Source organism: Rhincodon typus, chromosome 19, assembly GCF_021869965.1.
Source record: "Rhincodon typus isolate 14 chromosome 19, sRhiTyp1.1, whole genome shotgun sequence".
Classification (NCBI taxonomy): Eukaryota; Metazoa; Chordata; class Chondrichthyes; order Orectolobiformes; family Rhincodontidae; genus Rhincodon; species Rhincodon typus.
In genome coordinates this window covers 16,220,208-16,241,606 of record NC_063350.1, presented here as the reverse complement: position 1 = coordinate 16,241,606, position 21,399 = coordinate 16,220,208, and the positions used below count along the sequence as shown (strand labels likewise).

Here is a 21,399-nt window from a genome sequence, read left to right as displayed (position 1 = left end):
TAAATATCAGTGAATGAAATAAACAGATTAAATGTCTTTTATCTCATTACAATTTGCGAGAAATTGCTGTGCTAAAGATGACTGCCTTATTTTCCTACATTACAATGACTGCATTTAAAACCAATTCATTGTCTGCAATGCTATTTTAAAGACATGTTAAGAGTATTAAAAACCAGATGTACAATGAACCAAAAATAATTTACAAAACCTGTCAGACACATAGAAATACAAGAATTGCTAGATGCAAAAAAAGCCCAAGTCCATCTAGTTCACCTTTTACCCTTCTGGTGGTTACATTATGTAGCAAAATTTCAGATTTTGTCTAATCAAAGCAATTAATCTCTATCTCAAACAAACAGAAGCATGAGATAAGGAAAACACCACTCCACCTCCACCCCCCAAAACCCATCTCAACAATGGTGGAGAGCTTTGCGAACCAGTGGACAAATTCACCTGTTTTTTCCAATCATGCTTCACTTCTGAATGTTATGCTACAAATTATCCAGTTTGCATTTTGAAAAACAATCCTTCCTGTACGTGAATAAATCAGGATTATTTTCTTTGCGAATTGCGGATGCTAGATAGACATTAGTAGAATGTTTCCATTGCAACAAAGCATTGATGATAATATGCAGTTCTGAAGAGATATAATGTAGTAAAGGAACGTAAAGTCTACAATGCTTTCTGTTCAGAACAAAAGAATCACACGATTTAATTTTTTGACAAGTTTAATAATTTATTTTGAAGATATATTTCCCCAAGTACAATTTTACCACTTGACTGGCATGCAGCCTTTAATTCGGGCATCCTCCAGGTATCCATCATAAAGTTCCCTGAGATGCAATATAAGTTCTTCAACATTTGCACCAGTTAGTGCTGATACTGGAATTATTACATGCTGCCTTAATTTTTCTCGAAACAGCACAAGGTTGGTTTTGGACTCTGGAAGGTCTATTTTGTTCCCAATGATACAAAATGGTCTCTCTGATAATCCTCTATCATACTGCTCCAGTTCATACTTTAAATCTTCCAGCTGCTGCCAAGGTTCTGGCTTTGAAAGATCGAGCACAAACAGTAGAAAGCGGCAACGTTCAATGTGTCTCAGGAAAGCAATTCCTAGGCCCTTGTTTCTGTGAGCCCCTCTGATGATTCCTGGGATATCTGCAACTGCAGAAAAGAAATGCACAATTATAGCCACTTCAAGTTAGTTTGTGATGTAAAAAAGATGTATAAGAAGTTTTGTCCCTTATTTTAAAATACAATCGATATAGGCATAGACATAATGGATTTTAAAGCAATAAAACCTTTGTTGGAAACATGTTTTGTTCAAAGTGTTAAAAAACATACACCAGCCCTGAAAGATTACCTTTTTCTTGTGTTTTTTTTTTAAACTGTAAAACTCTTCCAAATTGTCTACTTTCTTCACCCCACGACTAGCAGTCGTTCCTTCAGCCATCTCAGCCCTAAATCTCTCTCTTGTTGCATCCCACTACAGTGCTTAAAACCTACTTTTTGATTGTGTGTTTTGGTCACCTTGTTTCTTCTAATCTCTTCCTCTTTCTTTCGCTTAGAGTCAATTCTATTTTGTCTGATTATAGTCTTGAAAAATGCCTTTTGGTAAAACCTGAACAGTTAAGGCATTTATAGAGTCATACCGCACAGAAATGTACCCTTAATGACTGGTTAGTTATTCACCATTGTGGAGCAGCTGAGAAGTAAACCATGTCCTCTATGCCTGATACACAGATCATCAGTATTTTGACTGGGTTGATTTTAGTTCTGTTGTTGGAAAGGAAACTAAACTGTAACACTCTTTTTAAGATCAAGGTGGTAGTTATAAAACAATAACCGCTGGAGAAACTCTGCAGATCTGGCAAAATCTGTGGAGAGAAAAACAGAATTGACAATGAGTCTGATAATGACTTCTTCAGAACTGAGTCGTCAAATCAGACTCGAAACGTTAACTCTGTCTCTCTCCACACAAACATTACCGGACATGCTGAATTTCTCCAGATTTTTCGGTGTTTGTTTCAGATGTCCAGCATGCACGGTATTTTGCTTTTATTATTGGGGTGAACAGGAAAAGTGAATAGAGGGTCCCACCTTCAACAAAGGTTGAAATGATGTTTGAAACTGATCAAAGCTTAAACTCAGATAACTTTTTTGTTCTAACTCGCTCGTGAAGGCTCACATGCAAAACACTGTCTTGTGAGCAAGTTACAAAACAGCAAATGGTAACTGCACAAACATACCCCGCCAAAAAGTCCAGCATTCAAGAAGGCAGCAGCAGAGCAGATATAGGTGAAAAGGTAATGGAACCCAAAATACAAGTCCTGGGTTAGAAGCAGTCCTCCCCAAAAATATAGACAAACTATCAGACTTATTTCTTAAGAGGAGGAAAAGGCACTATTAAACTTTCAAGGTAGCAACTCAATTTTATGTCAATTTCAAACAGAAAACAAGCAATGTAAAAATGCACTTGTAACAGCATGATTTACCTGCAATCTGCTCAAAGTCTTGATAGTGTACCACACCAACATGAGGGTTTAATGTAGTAAATGGGTAATCTGCTACTGCTGGCCGGGCATTTGAGATTGCTCGCAGAAGAGAGGATTTTCCAGCATTGGGAAAACCAACCTTACCACAATAGAAAATAAGGTTAAATTTTCTGGTCAAGTGATGCTGGACCAAAATAAATGCATTTAATCAATTTTTTTAAATAAAAAGTTTTAAACAAAGCAATTCAAAGATAACAGCAGCCAATGGTTTCAATAAATATTAAAAATAAATCCTGTAAAAAAGTCTTTGCTACAGCAATGTGGTCAAAACAAAGCAGTCTTGGTAAAACCTGTTCCACTTCAACCTTCTTACTCCACTCATCAAAAGCCAAACTTAGTTACTATGACTCTTCCCAGTCAGCCTAAGGCTCTTCCCTGACTGATTTCAGACACACTCCCATACTGATTCCTCCTACATTCCGTAAGAGAGAAGTGAGCAATCTAATGTGATGGGGATAATTACAAACCAACAAACTGGCTATTTTGAATTAAAGACATGAATAGTCAGGTTACCGTTTGTGTAGCAGGTTTAACTATTTCCCAAGATTCTGCATAAATATCAAATTAACAAATTACATGCCATATACTGTACATTAATGATTCAGTCCAGGGTTTCTGACAGTCTTGTTATGGTTAAAAGGAAAGCAAGACCCTTTTGTCTGTCTTGCTGTTTCACTCCAACTGTCCTCATGTTGCAAACTAAGAAAAGAAGCCAAAAGCCTAGTATCACAGCTTGTCACCTCAGCTGCTGGTTTTGTAGGATTGGCTTTTTAAGCTGTCAATCAATGAAAACTACCATAGAGAATCAGACAGCTCCCTTCTCATTGGTGTTGGTGCTATGGCAACCACACCATTTGACAAGACTATGGCTGTACTCTGCTGGCCTCAGTGGTGCAAATATCTCTTGATGGTGATAAGTGATGCTTATAATTTCAAACAAATCCATCAAGAATAGACACAATTCTGTTAAGCAGTTTATTGCAATTAATATCACTTTAAAATGAAAACCTGATTATCTTGTCTTTTATCTCATTGCATTTGTGGAAATTTAAATCGACTCCCACGTTTCTTTATATCAGCAACTGTGCCTGCACACAATTGACTTTAAAGTGGTTTAGGAAGTCTCGAATAGTGCTATATAAATGCAAATTTTTGCATTAATTTATTCTACCATGAAGTAGGTGATGAGCTAAGTCATTATAAATTACTCATCACTCAGCCAATCTCTTACTGGTTTCCACTTTGAATCTGCTTATCTAGTGCAGCACAGAGATAACAATGATTAAAAATATTAACGGTTTGTTTAAAAGGTATGACTAGTTTCATTTGTCAACTAATATATAAACAGCTTGACGCAAAAAAAAAGATGAGCAGTAGGGGGAATTTGGAAGGGATAAGCTATTGGCTGGTCTTGGTCAATTTCTAACAGTTAATTAAGGACTCAGGGTAGGAGTCATCCTGTTCTCTCAGCTACTGAAGATGATGCTGAAGGAAAATGTGAAAGAAATAATTTTTTAAGTTACATTTGTCAGTAGCTTTCCAACAAAAATGCCTTTCCAATTAAAACGCTCAGTACTGACATTATTCAAGTTATCAGTATCAAGTGCAAATGCATCGATTCATAGGAAAATCATGTTGAATGGAAGTCATAGGACTTTCAGGCATCATTAAAAAGAATGCTTTCAATAAGATAATGCAGGGTAGACACAGTTTCATTTCATTAGTCACGATAAAGTACATCTGAACTTTTGCCCACATGACGAATACTTTGAATGAGAAATCAGACACAGGTCAAACAGCCATGCTTCAGATGTGAAACAAAGTTGCACAAAGTATAGCTTTACATGGTTAACCAAAATACTTCCAGTCACAGCATTGTGCTGCATTGTTACAAATTAGCAAAGAATAGCTTGCATCTTTACATACCATCCCAGCATGAGCCATGGTCCTGACCTCCAGCTGCAAGACCCGTTCCTGACCAAGCTCCCCAGAGGTTGCGGTCATCGGTGCCCGATTTTCGTTTGACAGAAAGAAACGATTGCCCTTGCCACCGAGTCCCCCATAGGCAGCAACATATTCCTCTCCGTGAGATGAGAGATCAGCCACAATCTTCCCATTTTCTTTGACCACAGTACCAATTGGCACCTGAGACCATTACAACAATTTAATTTAGCCAATAAAACCTCAAAAATTCTAAATCTTGAGAACTTATAGCTACCCACCAATATATAAGTGTGAGCTGCCTTTTTTCCATAACAGTTTTTACTTCCACCAGATTCTCCATCATTGCCACGATAAAGGGATAGAATGGTTGAGAGTGATTTTATTTGTCGAGCAACTGAAAAATTAATTAAAATTTTACAAGTTACTAAACAAGAAAAAAATCTTAGGCTGAGATTAAATTCTTTAGCAAGTCAGGAAAACACAAGTTTTTTCTTTAGGTAGAACTGTCACGCCGTCACCATCAATAACGTTCTACAGCAGTAAGAATAAAACAATGACATGTTTTGCATGGTGGGATGCAAACCTCATAAAGAAGAGTATCGTGCAGTCTTTTGAGCTACGCAAACGAAGCAACACTATAAAGAAGACACAGTGTGAAGCTTCGTCGCTGTGACAACCATTATTGTTCCACTAGTGAAACAGAACAACACCATTTCTTCACATCACCATTTTATTCTGGAAAGCTGTTTAGGATTATTTTTTGTATTGCCCAAAACTAGCTTGAGATAGCATTAAAAACAAACTAAATACAAGGTTACAATGTTTACAATGCACTTTAATCATCTCATTTGTTCTTGATTATTTCCAATTTTGAATCTAGAAATGCAAATAGGAAATTCTTTAATGTCTAATTCAACAGGATTTTGACCAATCTATGATTAGGTTGTGTTTAGAATTATACCAACCTTTATGAAACAAAAGTCCTGTCTGCCCTCAAGGTGCACATATGGATCAATGGCATGATATAAGAAGGATCAAAAAGTGCTCTCCCAGTATCCCCAACAATATTTATCCTTCACCAAACATCAGACAAAAGAGATCTTCATAGCTGGTCACTCAAAAATCTCAAGCTCCAAAGAACACTATTCTGTACCCATATCTATGTCATGTATTGCAGTCTCAGTCAGCAAACGTTGTCAATTTGGCCTCTCCCATAGTTTACTACAACAAGACATTTCTGCTACTATGATGAATCATAATAAGCATATGTGACTTAACCCTGCTAAAAACGTTAAACATACCTGGCTATTAATCTCAACACTGTTTCTGAAACCTTGCTGTGTACAAATTGATAACCACATTTCTTTACAGTACCACAATGGCTACACTGTAAAATATTTCATTAGCTCTGAAGTGCTTTGGAACATTTAGAGGTCATTCAAGGTATTATAGACATTCATTTTGTTTTCTTTAGAATGTGAATAACATAGCACCAATCTTTCCTATATGGCTTTATTATATTCTGCTACATAACTGCATTCTTTTGTATACCTAGACTGCAGGTTTCATGCAAAATATTATAAAGTGGATGGCATAATGAAAATTGAGACACAATGGTTATTTGGTTAAGAAAGCAAATAATTTAAAATGGATTAATCAAAATTAATAATAACCCTCACTGTTCAATCATAAAGCTTTTAAAAAAAATTTATAACCTTATTCCTTTACCATAGGTTAAAAGTATAAATTTTAAAAGAATTATTAAAATACACATAAGCAGCAACAACAATTAAAACATAGTTCGTAGAAGGAGCAGGTGAGGCCCCAGGCCCCAATCAGCATCAGCAGTACAGGCTCTAGTCTTTTCTTAAAAGACACATCATCACTCAGGTGTTTCTGAACAGCTTGGGAGTATATCCAGTGAATAACTGAGCCTTATAACCAGATTCGATCCTGCACTGTGTAGAATTAGTAAATTTTAGAAGTTTTGCACATATCGGGTTCAGAGTTGATTACAATGCCCTCCATAGTCAAACAGCCAAATGATGATAATGAATAAATACTGGCGTCTCCTGGAATGTAAGCACCACTCACCAATCAAAAGAAACATTTTACCTTTTAAAATGACATGTCCTCCATCCCCTCCATTTCCACCATCAGGTCCTCCAAACTCTTTGCGGGGTTCACTGTGGAAGGTGCATATTCCATCACCACCTCTCCCTCCATATGAAGTGACTTTCCGATGATCCACAAAGTAACGGGTCTAAATGATAAGAAATTTATGGCTATAAATTATGTTATAATCCCATTATTTTAAAAAAAAAGCTCCTTCTTAAAGGGAAGTAAACTAACCATATGTATAAATTCCCTCAAAAGATATCAAAAATAGCCTTCCTTTTTATAAGAGAACTTTATGTACATACATTTATGGGACTGTGGACACCCACATTTATTGGTAATTCATGATTTTGATCATAGAGAGCACTGTAAACAATGCCCTGGGTTTTGTGGTAATAAAAATGGTGAGGTTACAGCACTCACTGTGTTTAAGGCGTAAATAAGAGAGCAATTTCCAGCTTTTATAGCGCACAATTAAATTGCTAAAAATCAGGAAATTGCTTTCAGAGTTGCCCTGGTCATGTTTGAAGCCAAGCTACACTAGTACTTCTCTGGAGAGACTAGGTTTTCAAACACATGAAAGGGCATGCAGTTGTAGAACTTACCCACTAGAATCTAATAAGTATACTAGAAAAAAAAAATTTGTATTTTTCCAATCAAATTGAACAACATCATAAATCCACCAAGCAACTTCTTTGGCACTGAAAGTTAAGTGTGAAGTCTTATTTGTTCAGATTTTGTTTAATCCACTATTTTTTCCTACCTTTATTTTGTTGTATGCACATTATTCAACATTAACTAATGTAAATTTACCTGTTTAGACTCTGCATGTTTCAGTAAGTATTGTTCAATTTGATTAGTTAAAGAGACACAGATCCAATGTCCATTGAAGAGAATATCATGCTGCTGGTTTCTCTGACAACTACAAATTCCAGCACAAATCTTCACATTGAATCTGTGAACAGGTTTAATTGTAATAAGTAGCTACCATCATTCAGCTGCTGCTGGCTACAAAATCAATGAACATTCTTAGCCATTATACAACTAATACAATTCCTTTTCCTATCTTATAAATGCATGTCTTTCAAAGACATGTATTCAACATGTATTCAAAAATACTAAGGCATCTGAAGATTTTAAGAAAGAAGTCTGATTAATATTACCAGTTTCTTTTCAGAAAGCTCTTTCTTCTTCCTGAGGCCTCGAGCTTTGGCATATTTCAAACAACTTATGGAGAAACTTCGTCCTGGTGTTGTTGGCTTGAAAATATACCAACAGATTACATGCCACATGTCGACATAACCAAACACCTTCTATGGAAGTCTGCAGTGGAACCAACTTTCTGAGTGCAGGGTTTGTCATAAGGACAGATAGGCTGACAAATATAAATTTAAAAGTAACAGTTCAATAACAATTTTATTTATATTGTACTTCTAATATGTTACGAGTCACTAAGTACTTCACAAGTAATTTCAAACAAAATTTGAGATCAAGGCACAAAAATAGACATTAGACAAATAAGTAAAAGCTTGGTCAACAAGGTAAGTTTTAAGGGATACCTTAAAGATGTGCAGAGGTTCAGAGAACAATTCAACAGCTTTGGACCAAGGCTGTTGTGTGCAAGATTGCCAATGATGGAACAAAGGATACTAGAGATGTACAAGGCCAGAATTCCCCTCAGTTGAAGGGTTAAGAACAAGGAGGCATAATTTTAAGTGAAAGACAGAAAATTCAGAGGGGATTTGAGGAAAATATTTTCACTCAAAGGTGGTGGGGTTCTGGAAAGCACTGGGAGGATAGTTGAGGCAGAAAACCTCATAACCTTTAAAAAGTACTTGGATGAACACTTGAAGTCTCATAACATTCGAGACTATGGGCCTAGTGTAGGAAAGTGGGACTAGCGTTTTATTAGTATATCTTTGGCAGTACAGACTCGATGGGCTGAATGACCTCTGATGTACTGTAAGATTCTATAAATTGGAGCAGTGCAGGAATCTGAGAAATTTGCAGGGCTGAAGGTGACAAAACAGCTAGTGGTGATTTTGTAAGATTTGAATATACCGTGCATTTAACAGAGGCAATAGTTTTGCAAGACTTGCCACTGTAAGAATTCCAGACATCAACCTGTAGGTAACCTCTGGCAGACATCTGTTCACCTCATTCCAGTGCTAAATATTGTGATATGTGAAAGCAGGTGTTTAAAAATCCAGTGAGCCACAATGTATTTTAAAAAAAGGTGAACTTGGTGGGCTAAGTGCTGCTTGCCATTTCAACTGTTTTGTGTAGCAAACGATTAACTTCATCACTTTCAACAACAGCTTTTTGACTCTTTATGCTCAAAGTTTTAAAGTATTTCCAACAAGCCCGTTGAGTGACAAGTAGATTCAACAGCTGACATTATTTGATCATTCAACACATTTGCTTCTGTAAAGGCCTCTTATCCACAAAATGATTAACTAAAGGTCAATACAGGAAATCTAGTCTTTTTCTGCCCAATTTCAATTTCTTACAATTACAGATAGCCATTCAGATGATTGTGTCAATTGCTTTAACAGGTTTGGGAACTACTTAAGTACACATCTTTCCTCCTTCATACTTTCGTAGATTAAAAGATAGAATCCCATTCTTCCTAATAAAACAAAAAAAACTTATGAAATAAACGTTTCAGGATTAAAAACATATTCCAGAATTATTTTAAACCTGTGTAAAGCTTGGACATTTCTGACTAAGAAACAAGTAAAATACAGTGGTTGCTGTAGATCTGAAATAAAAACAAAAAATGCTGGGAAAACCCAGCGGGTCTGGCAGCCTCTGTGGAGTTTGTTAACATTTCGAGTCCAATATGATTCGTCAGAATCAACTGAGTATTTTGATAATCAGTGCAGTGATAGCCCCTTTGGCACATCTCCCTCCACCAGAGCCGCAATGAGGCCTACAGCCAGGTGTGTTCATAACGCAAGTCCGGGGATTCACATGCACCCTGTTGTTCTAAACTGGATATCATCAGCAGAGAGCAGGCCCTTCCCCTTGCGGCTGAAAGAGGGCGCCCAGGCCCGGATGGGAGAGGAAAACAACTCAAAAACCGAACCCAGGCTCACTCTCAGGCCCCAAAATACTCACCACCCGCAGCCTCACAAACAAAAGTGGGCGTGACTGCTGTGGTCACGCCCCCAAACGCGCGGGGTCGGGGCGGGTGGCGGAGACGACCGTGATCACGCCCTCGGAGCCCAGGGCGATTCGTGACCACAGGGTTAGGGGCGGAGTCTGATTGCCACACCCCCAAGGGACATGAGGGCGTGGATACCAATAGCCACACCCCCAATGCCCGGGACGATTCGTGACCACAGGGTTAGGGGCGGGATGTATGTTTGTCACACCCCCATGGGGGCGGAGACAGCCATAGCCACACCCCCGGAGCCCAGAAAGGCAGCCAGAGTCATACAGCACGGAAACAGACCCTTCGGTCCCACCAGTCCATGCCAACCATAATTCCAAACTAAACTAGCTCCACCTGGCCCGTTATCCCTCCAAACCTTTCCTATTCTTGTACTTATTCCAAATGTCTTTTAAATGTTGTAATTGTACCCGCATCCGTCACTTCCTCAGGAACTTCATTCTACACGTGAACCACCTTCTGTGTAAAAAAAATTTGCCCCACGTCTTTTTTAATTTTGTCTCCTCTCACCTTAAAAATGTGGCCCCTTGTCTTGAAATCACCATCCTAGGGAAAAGACATCTACTATTAACTCTATAAAATAATGGGAGGTACACATAAACTTCTATCAGGTTGCCTCTAAACATCCTACACTCCAGTGAAAAAGTCCCAGCCTATCCAGCCTTTCATTATAACTCGAACCTTCCAAAAATGGCAACGGTAAATCTCTTCTGAACCCTCTCCAGCTTGATAAATATCCTTCCCGTAACTGGGCGACCAGAACTGGACACAGTATCCAGATGATGCCGCGCCAATGTCCTGTACAACTTCAACATCATTTCCCAACTCCTACACTCAAAGGACTGAGCAATGAAGGAAAGCGTGCCAAAAGCCTTTTTAACCACCTTGTTTATATGTGACACAAACTTCAAAGTATTATGTACCTGCACCCTGAGTTCCCGCTGTTCCACATCACTACTCAAGGCCCTACCATTAATTGTATAAGCCCTACCCTTGTTTTTTGTACCCAAATGCAATACCTCACATTTATCCATATTGAACTCCATCTGCCATTTCTCAGTCCATTGACTCATTTGATCAAGATCCCTTTGTAATCTCAGAAAACCTTCTTCACTGTCTACAATGTTACCAATTTTGGTGTCGTCCGCAAACTTACTAACCATGCCTTCTATATTCTCATCCAAATCATTTATATAAATGACAAACAACAAAGGACCCAGATCCAATCCCAGTAGAACACTGCTGGTCACAGGCCTCCAGTCCAAAAGGCAACCCTCCACCATTACTCTCTGTCTCCTACCGTTAAGCCAATTATGTATCCAATTGGCAAGCTCACCCTGAGTGCCATGTGACCTAACTTTACTAACCAAGTCTACCATGCAGAACCTTGTCAAAGGCTTTACTGAAATCCAAATAAACAACATCTACTGCTCTGCCATCATCGATTTTCTTGGTAATTTCCTCAAAAAACCTCTGTCAAGTTTGTGAGGTACAATCTGCCTCGCACAAAACTATGCTGACTATCCCCAATCAATTTTTGCCTCTCCAAATGTCTATAAATCCTATCTTTTACAATCACCTCCAACAACTTACCCACAACTGAAGTCAGACTCACAGGTCTATAGTTTCCCAATTTGATTTTACAACCTTTCTTAAACAAAGGTACAACATTAGCTACCCTCCAGTCATCAGACACCTCACCCACAGTTATAGACGATGCAAATATTTCTGCAAGGAGTCTCGCAATTTCCTCCCTTACTTACCACATGTTCTGGGATACAGTAGATCAGGTCCCAGAGATTTATCCACCTTTATAATCTCTAAGATCTCCCGAACTTCCTCTTCTGTAATGTGAACTGTTTTTAAAATATCAGAGTTTATTTCTCTGCATTCTCTAGACTCCATTTCTTTCTCCACAGTAAAAACTGACGCAAAATATTCATTTAGTATCTCTCCCATCTCCTGGGGTTGAACACAAAGACCACTTCCTTGATCTTTAAGAGGCCCTAATCTCTCTTTAGTTACCCTCTTGTTCTTAATGCATTTGTCATGACCACAGGGATAGGGGTAGGATATCTTGATGGCCACACCACCAAAGGGCATGGGACAAGGATAGTGATAACTGCTTCCCCCAGGGGGAGGCAGCATCAGATGACCACATCCACAAGGACAGGGGGAAGGGGGAAGATATTGGCCATGCCTCTTCCATGGAGAGAGGTGTGGTGTCTGGTGACCTCGCCTCCAATGAAATGGCGTGGGATAATAATGGCCACACTCCCATAGCCCAGGAGACTAACAGCCTTGATCACAGGGATATGTACAGGGCATCTTGGTGGCCACACCCAAGGGTTGGGTGGGGGGAAGGGAGGGTAATAATAATGGTCACACCATAGAGAAGGGGGTGTGGTGCCTTCTGACCACGCCCCACATTAACAGGCAGTGCTTCTGATAGTTACAGGCACAGTGCATCAGAGAAACGTGGTAACTGCTGATCACATCGACAAGGATGTGAGCAGTTGCTCCAGTTATGAGAGCTACCCTTTCACTCACATACATTGGAGAACCCTGAAACAGAAGTCTACTGCGCAATTTCACAAAATTCCAAATTAAAGTAAAATGCAGTATTCATTTTAAATAAAGCAGTTAGCAATTCATTAGACGGTCATACATTTAGGAAAAAGCACTGACATAAATGGGAGTTTCAAAACAATGGGTTCTTGCTGCAGTGGGTTATCTCATAGTATGACCAGTTAGATCTCTCTCTGCTCCCTTCAGTTTGGAAATGTTTCTGTGAGCTCATACCAGCATGATGAGGACAATAGGGCTTATGCACCTGACTCAATGATTGGACTAACAATGTATTCCTTAAGAGTTAAGCATAGAAAAAGAAATTGAGAAACAACAGAGAAGGGGTGAATTAGATCAAATCAGGAAGAACGAAAGAAATTTAAATAAGTAAAGAAAAAAAATTATGATACAGAAAATCTGAAACAAATACAGAAATTGCTGGAAAAACTTAGCAGGTCTGGCAGCATCTGTGGAGAGAAAGCAATGTTAGTGTTTCAGGTCCAGTGACCGTTCCTCAGAACTTGAAGGGAATATTTCACTAAGAGATATGAAAAAAGACAAAAAGGCAAGCTAAGACGTTCTTTACATTGAGGGTTCTAAATGTCAAGGTGAATTTATTACCTTATTTATGCTTATTATTATCTTATTCATTATTCAAGGTGAATTTGGAAAAATTTAAATGGTTTCAAATATGAAAATAGGTGTTGAATTAAAGATACTCTCAATAATGGGAGGCTGGGACATTTTTTCCATGGGGTGTCAGAGGCTGAAGGGTGACCTTATAGAGGTTTATAAAACCATGAAGAGCACAGATAAGGTAAATAGCCAAGATCTTCTTCCAAGGATAGCGGATGCCAAAACTAGATGGCATAGGTCTAAAGTAAGAGGGGAAAGGTTTAAAAGGGACTTGAGGATCAAATTTTTTAAACAGACGGTGGTGCATGTATGGAAAGAGCTGCCAAAGGAAGCGGTAGAGGCAGGTACAATTATAACATTTAAAAGACATTTGGACAGGTACATAAATAGGAAGAGTTTAGAGTGATATGACCAAAATCGGGCAAACGGAAGTGGTTCAGTTTAGGATACCTGGTCAGCTTGGAGGAGTTGGACCGAAGGGTCTGTTTCTGTGCTGTGTAACTCTATAATTGTTTTTATTAGTTCAGTCAAGTGAGTATACCAATTCAGTAAGTTCTTAAAAATAACAGCAACGGTGAGGGTAAGATGTCATTCCTTTGTGGAAAACAGTGGAATGGCCTAGGTGTACTTATAGCAGATGGAGTGCAGCCGGTCAAGGATGCTCACCACCAGCTTCTCAAGGGTAATTAGAAATGAGCAACAAATGTTGACCAAATGTTCACTTCCCATGAATTATTTTAGAAAAATCCACCACAACCTTTTAAGTTTCTTACCTCAAAATGTATCGCCCAATTCCCAAACTTGCTGGCCAATTTGCATGTTAATAATGGCATTTGTTGTTGACACGCCTCTACTTTATCAATCACTCAAGCTGGCAGTAATTCTTCTATAGTCTAGATGCCAAAAACCTAAGACCATGGCTTTCCAAAAGCTAATTAAAAAAACAGTCTGTGCAGTTCAAATGTAGATCAGTGATAACCCCAAACCCAACTGAATATACAAATATAAATTTTCTAAATAATTTTATTGCAAACTCAAATCTACATTACTACAAACAAATGTTTTTGGCATGATCAAGGTGTGACAGTATTTTATACATTGACATTTTACAACAACTTTATACTGTTAAGGTATAATATTTGTTTTTATTGTGGTAGCCATAATTTCTTTATGGAAGGCAGCTTGCACACATGCTATATAAATACACAGACCTCATCTACGCCAAATTAAAAGTGAAGAGTAACCTTATACAGCAGAGATTATTTAGCCAACTTTTTTTTGTTCCAGGCTAATCAAGTACTGAGGTGTACACATATATATCCTAAAACAAGGAACTCCAACTTTATACAGATCATAGGCAAGGCCATATATGAAACGTGTGTGCAGTATACAGTACTATGTCTTTAAAAGGAAGAAAGAGGAGCAATAAGAATGATTCTGGGGTTTAATAATCTGAATTGTAAACAACGAGTTGTGGAGGTGAATATTTATTAGAGAGAAGAACACGGCAGCAATAGATTCTACGTAGAATTGATCAGAATGAACTCACTGTGCCACAAGATTGTGTGCAATTATACTTTGAAGATAGACAATAAACTGAAGTTTTCAAATACTTTCTGTCAGGAAATGAGTGATAACAGAGATCTATTGCGCGATGACAAGTGAATAACCACCCAAGGCATATTGCAACCTGCTATTCAACAAAACAAAACAGAGACCATTAGATTTCTCAAGACATCATTTGTTTAAGAAAATAATTGTAACTTTCCCCACGTCATAAAATATTGATTTTTTTTCACATTTAGGTGGAGATTAAACAAATATCCACTGTTTAGAATGCTTAACCTTGTTAATTATGCTTTTATTTAGTCTCTGGAAGAGGGTAACTTTGGAAAAGCAGCATTTATTGCTCAACCCAATTGTTCTGAGGTTTTGTGAGTCAATCATATGGGACTGCCACAGGTAGGGGTAGCAGGTTCCCTTGAATGAAGAACATTAATGAAGCAGTCAGAGTTTTAAAATGACAAACCAGCAGAAGTTTTGTGGATACTTTTTGTGGCGCTGGTCAAATTGCTCAAGTGGTAGAATTCAATTTCAGAATGTGTCATTTTGGAACCATGAACATCACTCAACAAAACCAAATGGATTTCTCAGCACAAGTCAGTTAAGAACATATCAATTCCTGATATTTCAGAATTAGTTCTTTCTGGAGCATTGGGTAAATATTCTGAATGTTTACTGCTGCAGCATGGAACATCTAGTCTGCTACACATGAAATAGTTATCCTTGAACCAAAGCATGCATTCAGAACATCAACTGGCATAAAATAAAACTACCATTAAAAGTAATGATTATCCACTCCAATTCCCTGCTACATGCAGACTTTTTCAAGCCTCCCCTCCTTATAGAAAGCTAACCAATCATCACTTCATAATTTTGAGATGTTATTAGTCTTGTTTTGCAAAGGATAATACAAACAATCCTATTTGATGGATATTTGCATGTGAACAGCACGTTAAAAATATAATTAACTCAATGATTTATTAGATTCCTTTTAAAATTAGAATGTAACAACTTTAAGTAGCAACATACAATGTCTAGTACAGGCAAGACAATTCAACTCACTTGTACTTACAACAACTTCAACTTCTTTTGGTCACTAAATTCAAACAGCAGTTGCCTCCATTAATAGAGATGCACACACATTTACTCAACATTTAGTGTTTTTAGATAATGATGAGAAGTTAAAGACTTAACATATAACATTACAACAAGTGTCATAAAAAAAATTCAATATACTAAAATCTCAAGTTTTTTTGTTTCTTGAAAACAAGCAGATGATTGTCACAGTACAATCTGTATTTTAGCTATTTGGCTGTTTAACAGCAAGACCAAAAGAAAATTGGCAAATGAAATGCAAAATGTTCATGTGATTGTACACAAATACAAATCTTACAGCAAACGGTATAATCATCAGTGCTCAATAAATTACGTGTCCTTACATTCCCACATTGGACAAGCTGGTGCACTCTGGAATGTTTTTAATATTTACACAAAATGGTTGACTTTGGACTGTGTGTTTTAGAATCATTTTCTCGAATAATTTTTAGAACAAAGAACACACTTTTCTGGTTAAATTGATAATCAATAATGAATGTAAATGTAACCCATTTATTGTAATACTTCTGGAACTGTACTCCAAATGTTCCCAATATATCCCCATCCCTCCACCACACACGAGGTTTCCTGAACCCTATTGTTGGTAGATAGTATGGTCCAGTTTACTGTTTTCTTTCTAATTGTTGCCAACACTTCTCTGTTATAAGCACAAGTAGTCCTTTGCTCAAATTAGTGTGGGCTGATTAATAGCTGCAGCCCACTTTGCCTAAAGCCCTGCAAGCAAGTGATAGAACTCATACAGACAGCATTCAACTTGGAACTCAAGCTGGTGGTCTTCTGATGGAAGACAGTCAGTGTTGTAACCATTTGGCCACCGTGCCATCTGCAGCAAGGCTTTGTTTCTAATTTCAAAATACTGCCATCCCTAGACCTGTACTAAGTCTGAACAGGTGCTGAATGAAGACAAGTTGCTACCAAAGGTAAACCACAAAAACATAAAATATATCAAAATTGATTCCCTATCTACTGAAAAATTCCTGCAAAATGGCTGTTCGCATGAGAACTAGTTTTAGAGCTTAAACATAGAAGTCACTATGGATTCATTGATATTATCTGTTCATATTGACATATAATATTTTCAATACTCAGTTATGCAACAATTGCACTCATAAATACAAAGTTATTAGACACAACTGTTTCCAGTCGTAGTTTTAAAAATCATTTTTCAGGCAACATTTTGCGGACACCAAATTAGAACAAAAGAATTGCTTTTCTATTATTAATATTATTTCACATACACGTCACTCTCATTAAGAGCACAATAAAAAAAACTGTGAAAGTGTACCACTAGTCAACACTTTATACTTTCCTTTGGATGACCCCATTATTATCAAGCCATATAACTCTCAAAGTATTGACCCCTATACCATTTTCACCTGATTCAAGTGATAGTCATTCATACGCAGCATTTCATTTGTTCAGAAAAATGGTGAGGAATTATGGATATCAATCTGTGAACAAGCAATAAGAATTGACATAGAATTGACTGCCTCCCTTATAGAAATCAAATGCACCACAGCAACTACCTCTGACAATTAATTCCTCATTTGAATGTAATTTATCTATGCTTTAGGATCAAGGTGACAATGTACTTCTTCAATGTGCAACTTTACATGTTGCATTCCTATTAGACCTTACTGAAAACACAAGTGAATTTTTTAGTGATCTTTTTCCAATACTTGGTTGCTGCATTTAATATGGAAGAAAAAAAATAGTGCAAAGTTTAGTATAAACACACAGGTGCTTAAATCCACAGGACAATTCACCGCTTTAGAGAGCACCTACAAACTTATAAAACCAACCATCTTGTGTTTCCACGGTGGAAGTGCACTAGTATTAGGTTGCAATCCTATTAACAAACAGATGCAATTGTACAACAGTGCAACAGTTTAAAACGTACAATATTCACAGCACCAAGTCTAAAACTAATACGCATTGGCTTGTCATTGGTAGTGCAATGTTACTATTCACCATGAAAAGAATGAAAATTTCTACAACATCCAGAAGCTGCTTTGAGCTACCTCTCAAAAATGAAATATGACAGTCCATGCTTCATTTTAGTCTGTAAAAATCAATGAAGGATGTTGTGCATACATGACTGTTTCAGAGATGGCAATCAGCTGTTTCCTATTGCTGGTAGTTTCCGTACTGTGCCTGCAAGAGAAAAAATAATCTAGATCAATGAATTAACAAAGCTGATGAAAAGAAAACTGATACAAAGATTTTAAGTTAAATACTTTTGAAACTGTCTAATTTAGCATTTAAAGGTTATTTTTGCTGCATATTTCACAACTTGGTTGACTGCTCACTTTAACATAAAAATCAGCAAGCCGCTGACAAAAATCAAATGCACACATTTCTGGAGATTTCCACAATATCTATCAAATGCTTTGCTTCAAGGTATAAAACCTCAACCTCAAATTCCACTAAGCACAAAGATAAAAATAGAAGTTAGCAGAATTAGCAAAAGTCTCTTTGCTTCATCTAACCTGTACCCCCTCCCCCAGCCCCGGCTAAGATGAATCCTATTCAATATACAACTTAGACCCCTGAAATATTAAAAAAACTACATTATCTGCAAATCACTCATGATGACTGAATCATAAGTTCTTTTCAAATTAATGTGGGTGTGGACTATTTCTGAGTCCCAACCTTGCACTTGTTGGCAGGGCATGACCTTTGAGCAGGCAGTATCCTAACTGGCTGCTTCGGTGCCTATAATCTAACTAAGGATAGTCGCCCTGTTCCTGAGAGAGTAGGCCTTTTTAGGTCCTTTCAGTGGGCCTGTAAACTTGAAGGGACAGAGGCCTCACCTTCCTGAAGTCAGCACTGCTGCTGTAGGAGGGGGGCATCTTGAGATATTCCCTGGAGGCATTCCCATCTATAAAAATTAAGCAGGGGGCCACAACTACAAGGTCACTATGGAAGGGAAAGCTGGTGGCTCCCAACCCGTGCTGGGCCACAGGAAATCACCTCCAAGTGCCTGTCATGCTTTGGCCTTATTTGAGGTCCTATTACAACTGGGAAAATGGTAGTGACATCCCCAAACTGTCTATTTAAATGTGCAATGTGGTTATCTGTCAAGGCAGAGTGCCTTGCCACTTTAACACTGCATCTGCCAAGATCAGCCAGACTTGGGAACTCACAGGCCACTGATCTGAAACCAGGCCATTCTAAAACCCCACTATTCCTTCTGGTCCTGCTGTCAAAACTGCTTCAGCAGGTCTGGGAAGATTCCATCTGGGCAAACAATGACCATCTCCCTCTTGAATACAACAAATATGGTACTTGGGTCAATGAGGTCAATGGAGAAAGGACAAGAGAACTTCTTTAAAAAACTCAAGTCAATGTTTCATAGAACATAGAACATAGAACATTACAGCGCAGTACAGGCCCTTCGGCCCTCGATGTTGCGCCGACCTGTGAAACCAATCTGAAGCCCATCTAACCTAAACTATTCCATTATCATCCATGGGTTTATCCAATGACCATTTAAATGCCCTTAAAGTGGGTGAGTCTACTATTTTTGCAGGCAGGGCATTCCACGCCCTTACTACTCTCTGAGTAAAGAACCTACCTCTGACATCTGTCCTATATCTATCACCCCTCAATTTAAAGCCATGTCCTCTCGTGCTAGCCATCACCATCCGAGGAAAAAGGCTCCCACTGTCCACCCGATCTAATCCTCTGATGATCTTGTATGTCTCTATCAAGTCACCTCTTAACCTTCTTCTCTCCAACGAAAACAGCCTCAAAACCCTCAGCCTTTCCTCATAAGACCTTCCCTCCATACCAGGCAACATCCTGGTAAATCTCCTCTGCACCCTTTCCAATGCTTCCACATCTTATGTTCATGTTCATGATTCAATGGGAAACTATACATGTGTGGATGTTAGATGAGAAAATGAGCTAGTGTGGCTGTGATCAGGCTCCCTCATACTACTTATACTATTACTGCATGAGATAACACACAATAGCTTTACAGTCTCACATTACAAGGTTCTTAAATGAAGCCCCTCAAAAATCAAGGCAGACTCCTGAGGGGAATGCTGAGGGAGTGCCACAATATCAGATCTACTATCTTAGTGAGACACTAAACTGAGGGCCCATCTGACTGCCTGGGTGATGTAAGTGATTAAGAGCAGGGGAGGTGTCCCTTGTAAGAATTATCCCTCAATCAACATCACAGAAGACCAGATTATCTGGTCATTATCATATTGCTATTAACGGAAATTTGCAGTGCATATCAACTCCCATATATCCTACATTGTAATGATAATGATAATACAAAAAGTATTTTATTGGCTGTAAAACGTATTGAGATGTTTGATGGTAGGTAAAATATTTTATCTGTGTTTTTCTCTCAGTAAAGTAATTCCCTGATTTTGAATATTCTGCAAGGTCTGCCATTTATTGCTCATCCCCAGTCCCTGTGAGGGTGGTCGCACTGTTGGTTTCAGAATCATTTGAATCTTCATTTTAGTCGCTTGAAATAACTGAATAGCTTACAAGGCAACTTCAAAAGGATAATTAAATCCAAGATTTTCACCATGACAGACAGCAAATCCACCCTGGTGAAAATGCCGGAAGAAGTCACGAAACCCAAGTTCTGCTGAATATTGAAGATGGTGTATTGGGTGCCAATCAAATGGAGTCTCCTGGGTAGTACTGGACTTCTGTAGTGTTGTTGGAGCTACACTCATCCAGGAAAGTGGTGAATATTCCATTACATTCATGGCTGTGTGATATAGATGAGGAACTACATCAAGATGAGATCCTTGCTGCAGAATTCCCTGCCTTTGACCTGCTCTTGTAGCCACAGTATTCACATGGCTGGCCCAGGTCAATTTCTTGTCAATGGTAACCCCAAGATATTGATAGTGGCGATTCAATGATGGTAATTTTTTTTCTTTATTCATTCATGGGATTTGGGCTTCACTGGCTATGCAGCATTTATTGCCCATCCCTAATTGCCCAGAGGGCAGTTAAGAATCAACCACCTTGCTGTGGGTCTGGAGTCACATGTAGGCCAGACCAGGTAAGGATGGCAGTTTCCTTCCCTAAAGGACATTAGTGAACCAGATGAGTTTTGCCCGACAATTGGCAATGGATTCACTGTCATCATTAGATTCTCAATTCCAGATATTTATTGAATTCAAATTCCACCATCTGCCATGGCGGGATTCGAACCTGGGTCCCCAGAATGTTGGCTAGGTCTCTGGATTAGCAGTCCAGCGATAATACCACTAGGCCATTGTCTGACCTGCCGCCTAGCCTGCAAAGCCCAAATCCCGTGAATGAATAAAGAAAACAAAAATTATTGAATATCAAGGGATAATGGTTAGATTCTTTCTTGTTAGAGACAGTGTGGCACTTGTGTGACGCAAAGGTTACTTGCCACTTATTAGCTCAAGCCTGGTGTAGTCCTCTCTTGCTGCATTTGGGCATGGACTGCTTCAGTATGTGAGGAGTCATGAATGGTGCTGAATATTGTGCAAATCATCAGTGAACATCCCCACTTCTGACCTTATGATGGAGGGAAGGTCAATGGTGAAGCAGCTGAAAATAGTTGGGACTAGAACTCCAACAGAAATGTCCTGAAACTGAGATGATCGACCTCCAGCAACTACAACAATCTTCCTTTGTGCTAGGAATGACTCCAACCTGTGGAGTGATTTCCATCGATGCCAATTCTGCTATTGCTCCTTGATGCCACACTCA

At 38.5% G+C, this 21,399-nt stretch overlaps 2 protein-coding genes across 2 annotated transcripts in view; both read right to left on the bottom strand.

The window, feature by feature from the left end:
- Window positions 1-710: 710 nt before the first annotated feature.
- Window positions 711-9,864, bottom strand: mtg2 (mitochondrial ribosome-associated GTPase 2). The gene is made up of 7 exons (XM_020527038.2): window positions 9,741-9,864; window positions 7,784-7,995; window positions 6,618-6,765; window positions 4,781-4,896; window positions 4,485-4,703; window positions 2,499-2,637; window positions 711-1,167 (listed from the first exon to the last, which is right to left on the bottom strand). Exons 2-7 carry the CDS (start codon window positions 7,910-7,912, stop codon window positions 770-772), a joined length of 1,149 nt encoding a protein of 382 aa, XP_020382627.1. The 5' UTR covers window positions 7,913-7,995; window positions 9,741-9,864; the 3' UTR covers window positions 711-769.
- Window positions 9,865-14,114: 4,250 nt separating this feature from the next.
- Window positions 14,115-21,399, bottom strand: part of LOC109927125 (SS18L1 subunit of BAF chromatin remodeling complex) — a 115,559-nt gene continuing 108,274 nt past the window's right edge. The window contains exon 12 of the mRNA XM_020527031.2: window positions 14,115-17,832. Coding sequence (XP_020382620.1) covers window positions 17,795-17,832 — 38 coding nt within the window. The 3' untranslated portion in view covers window positions 14,115-17,794. The remainder of the gene's footprint in view (window positions 17,833-21,399) is intronic.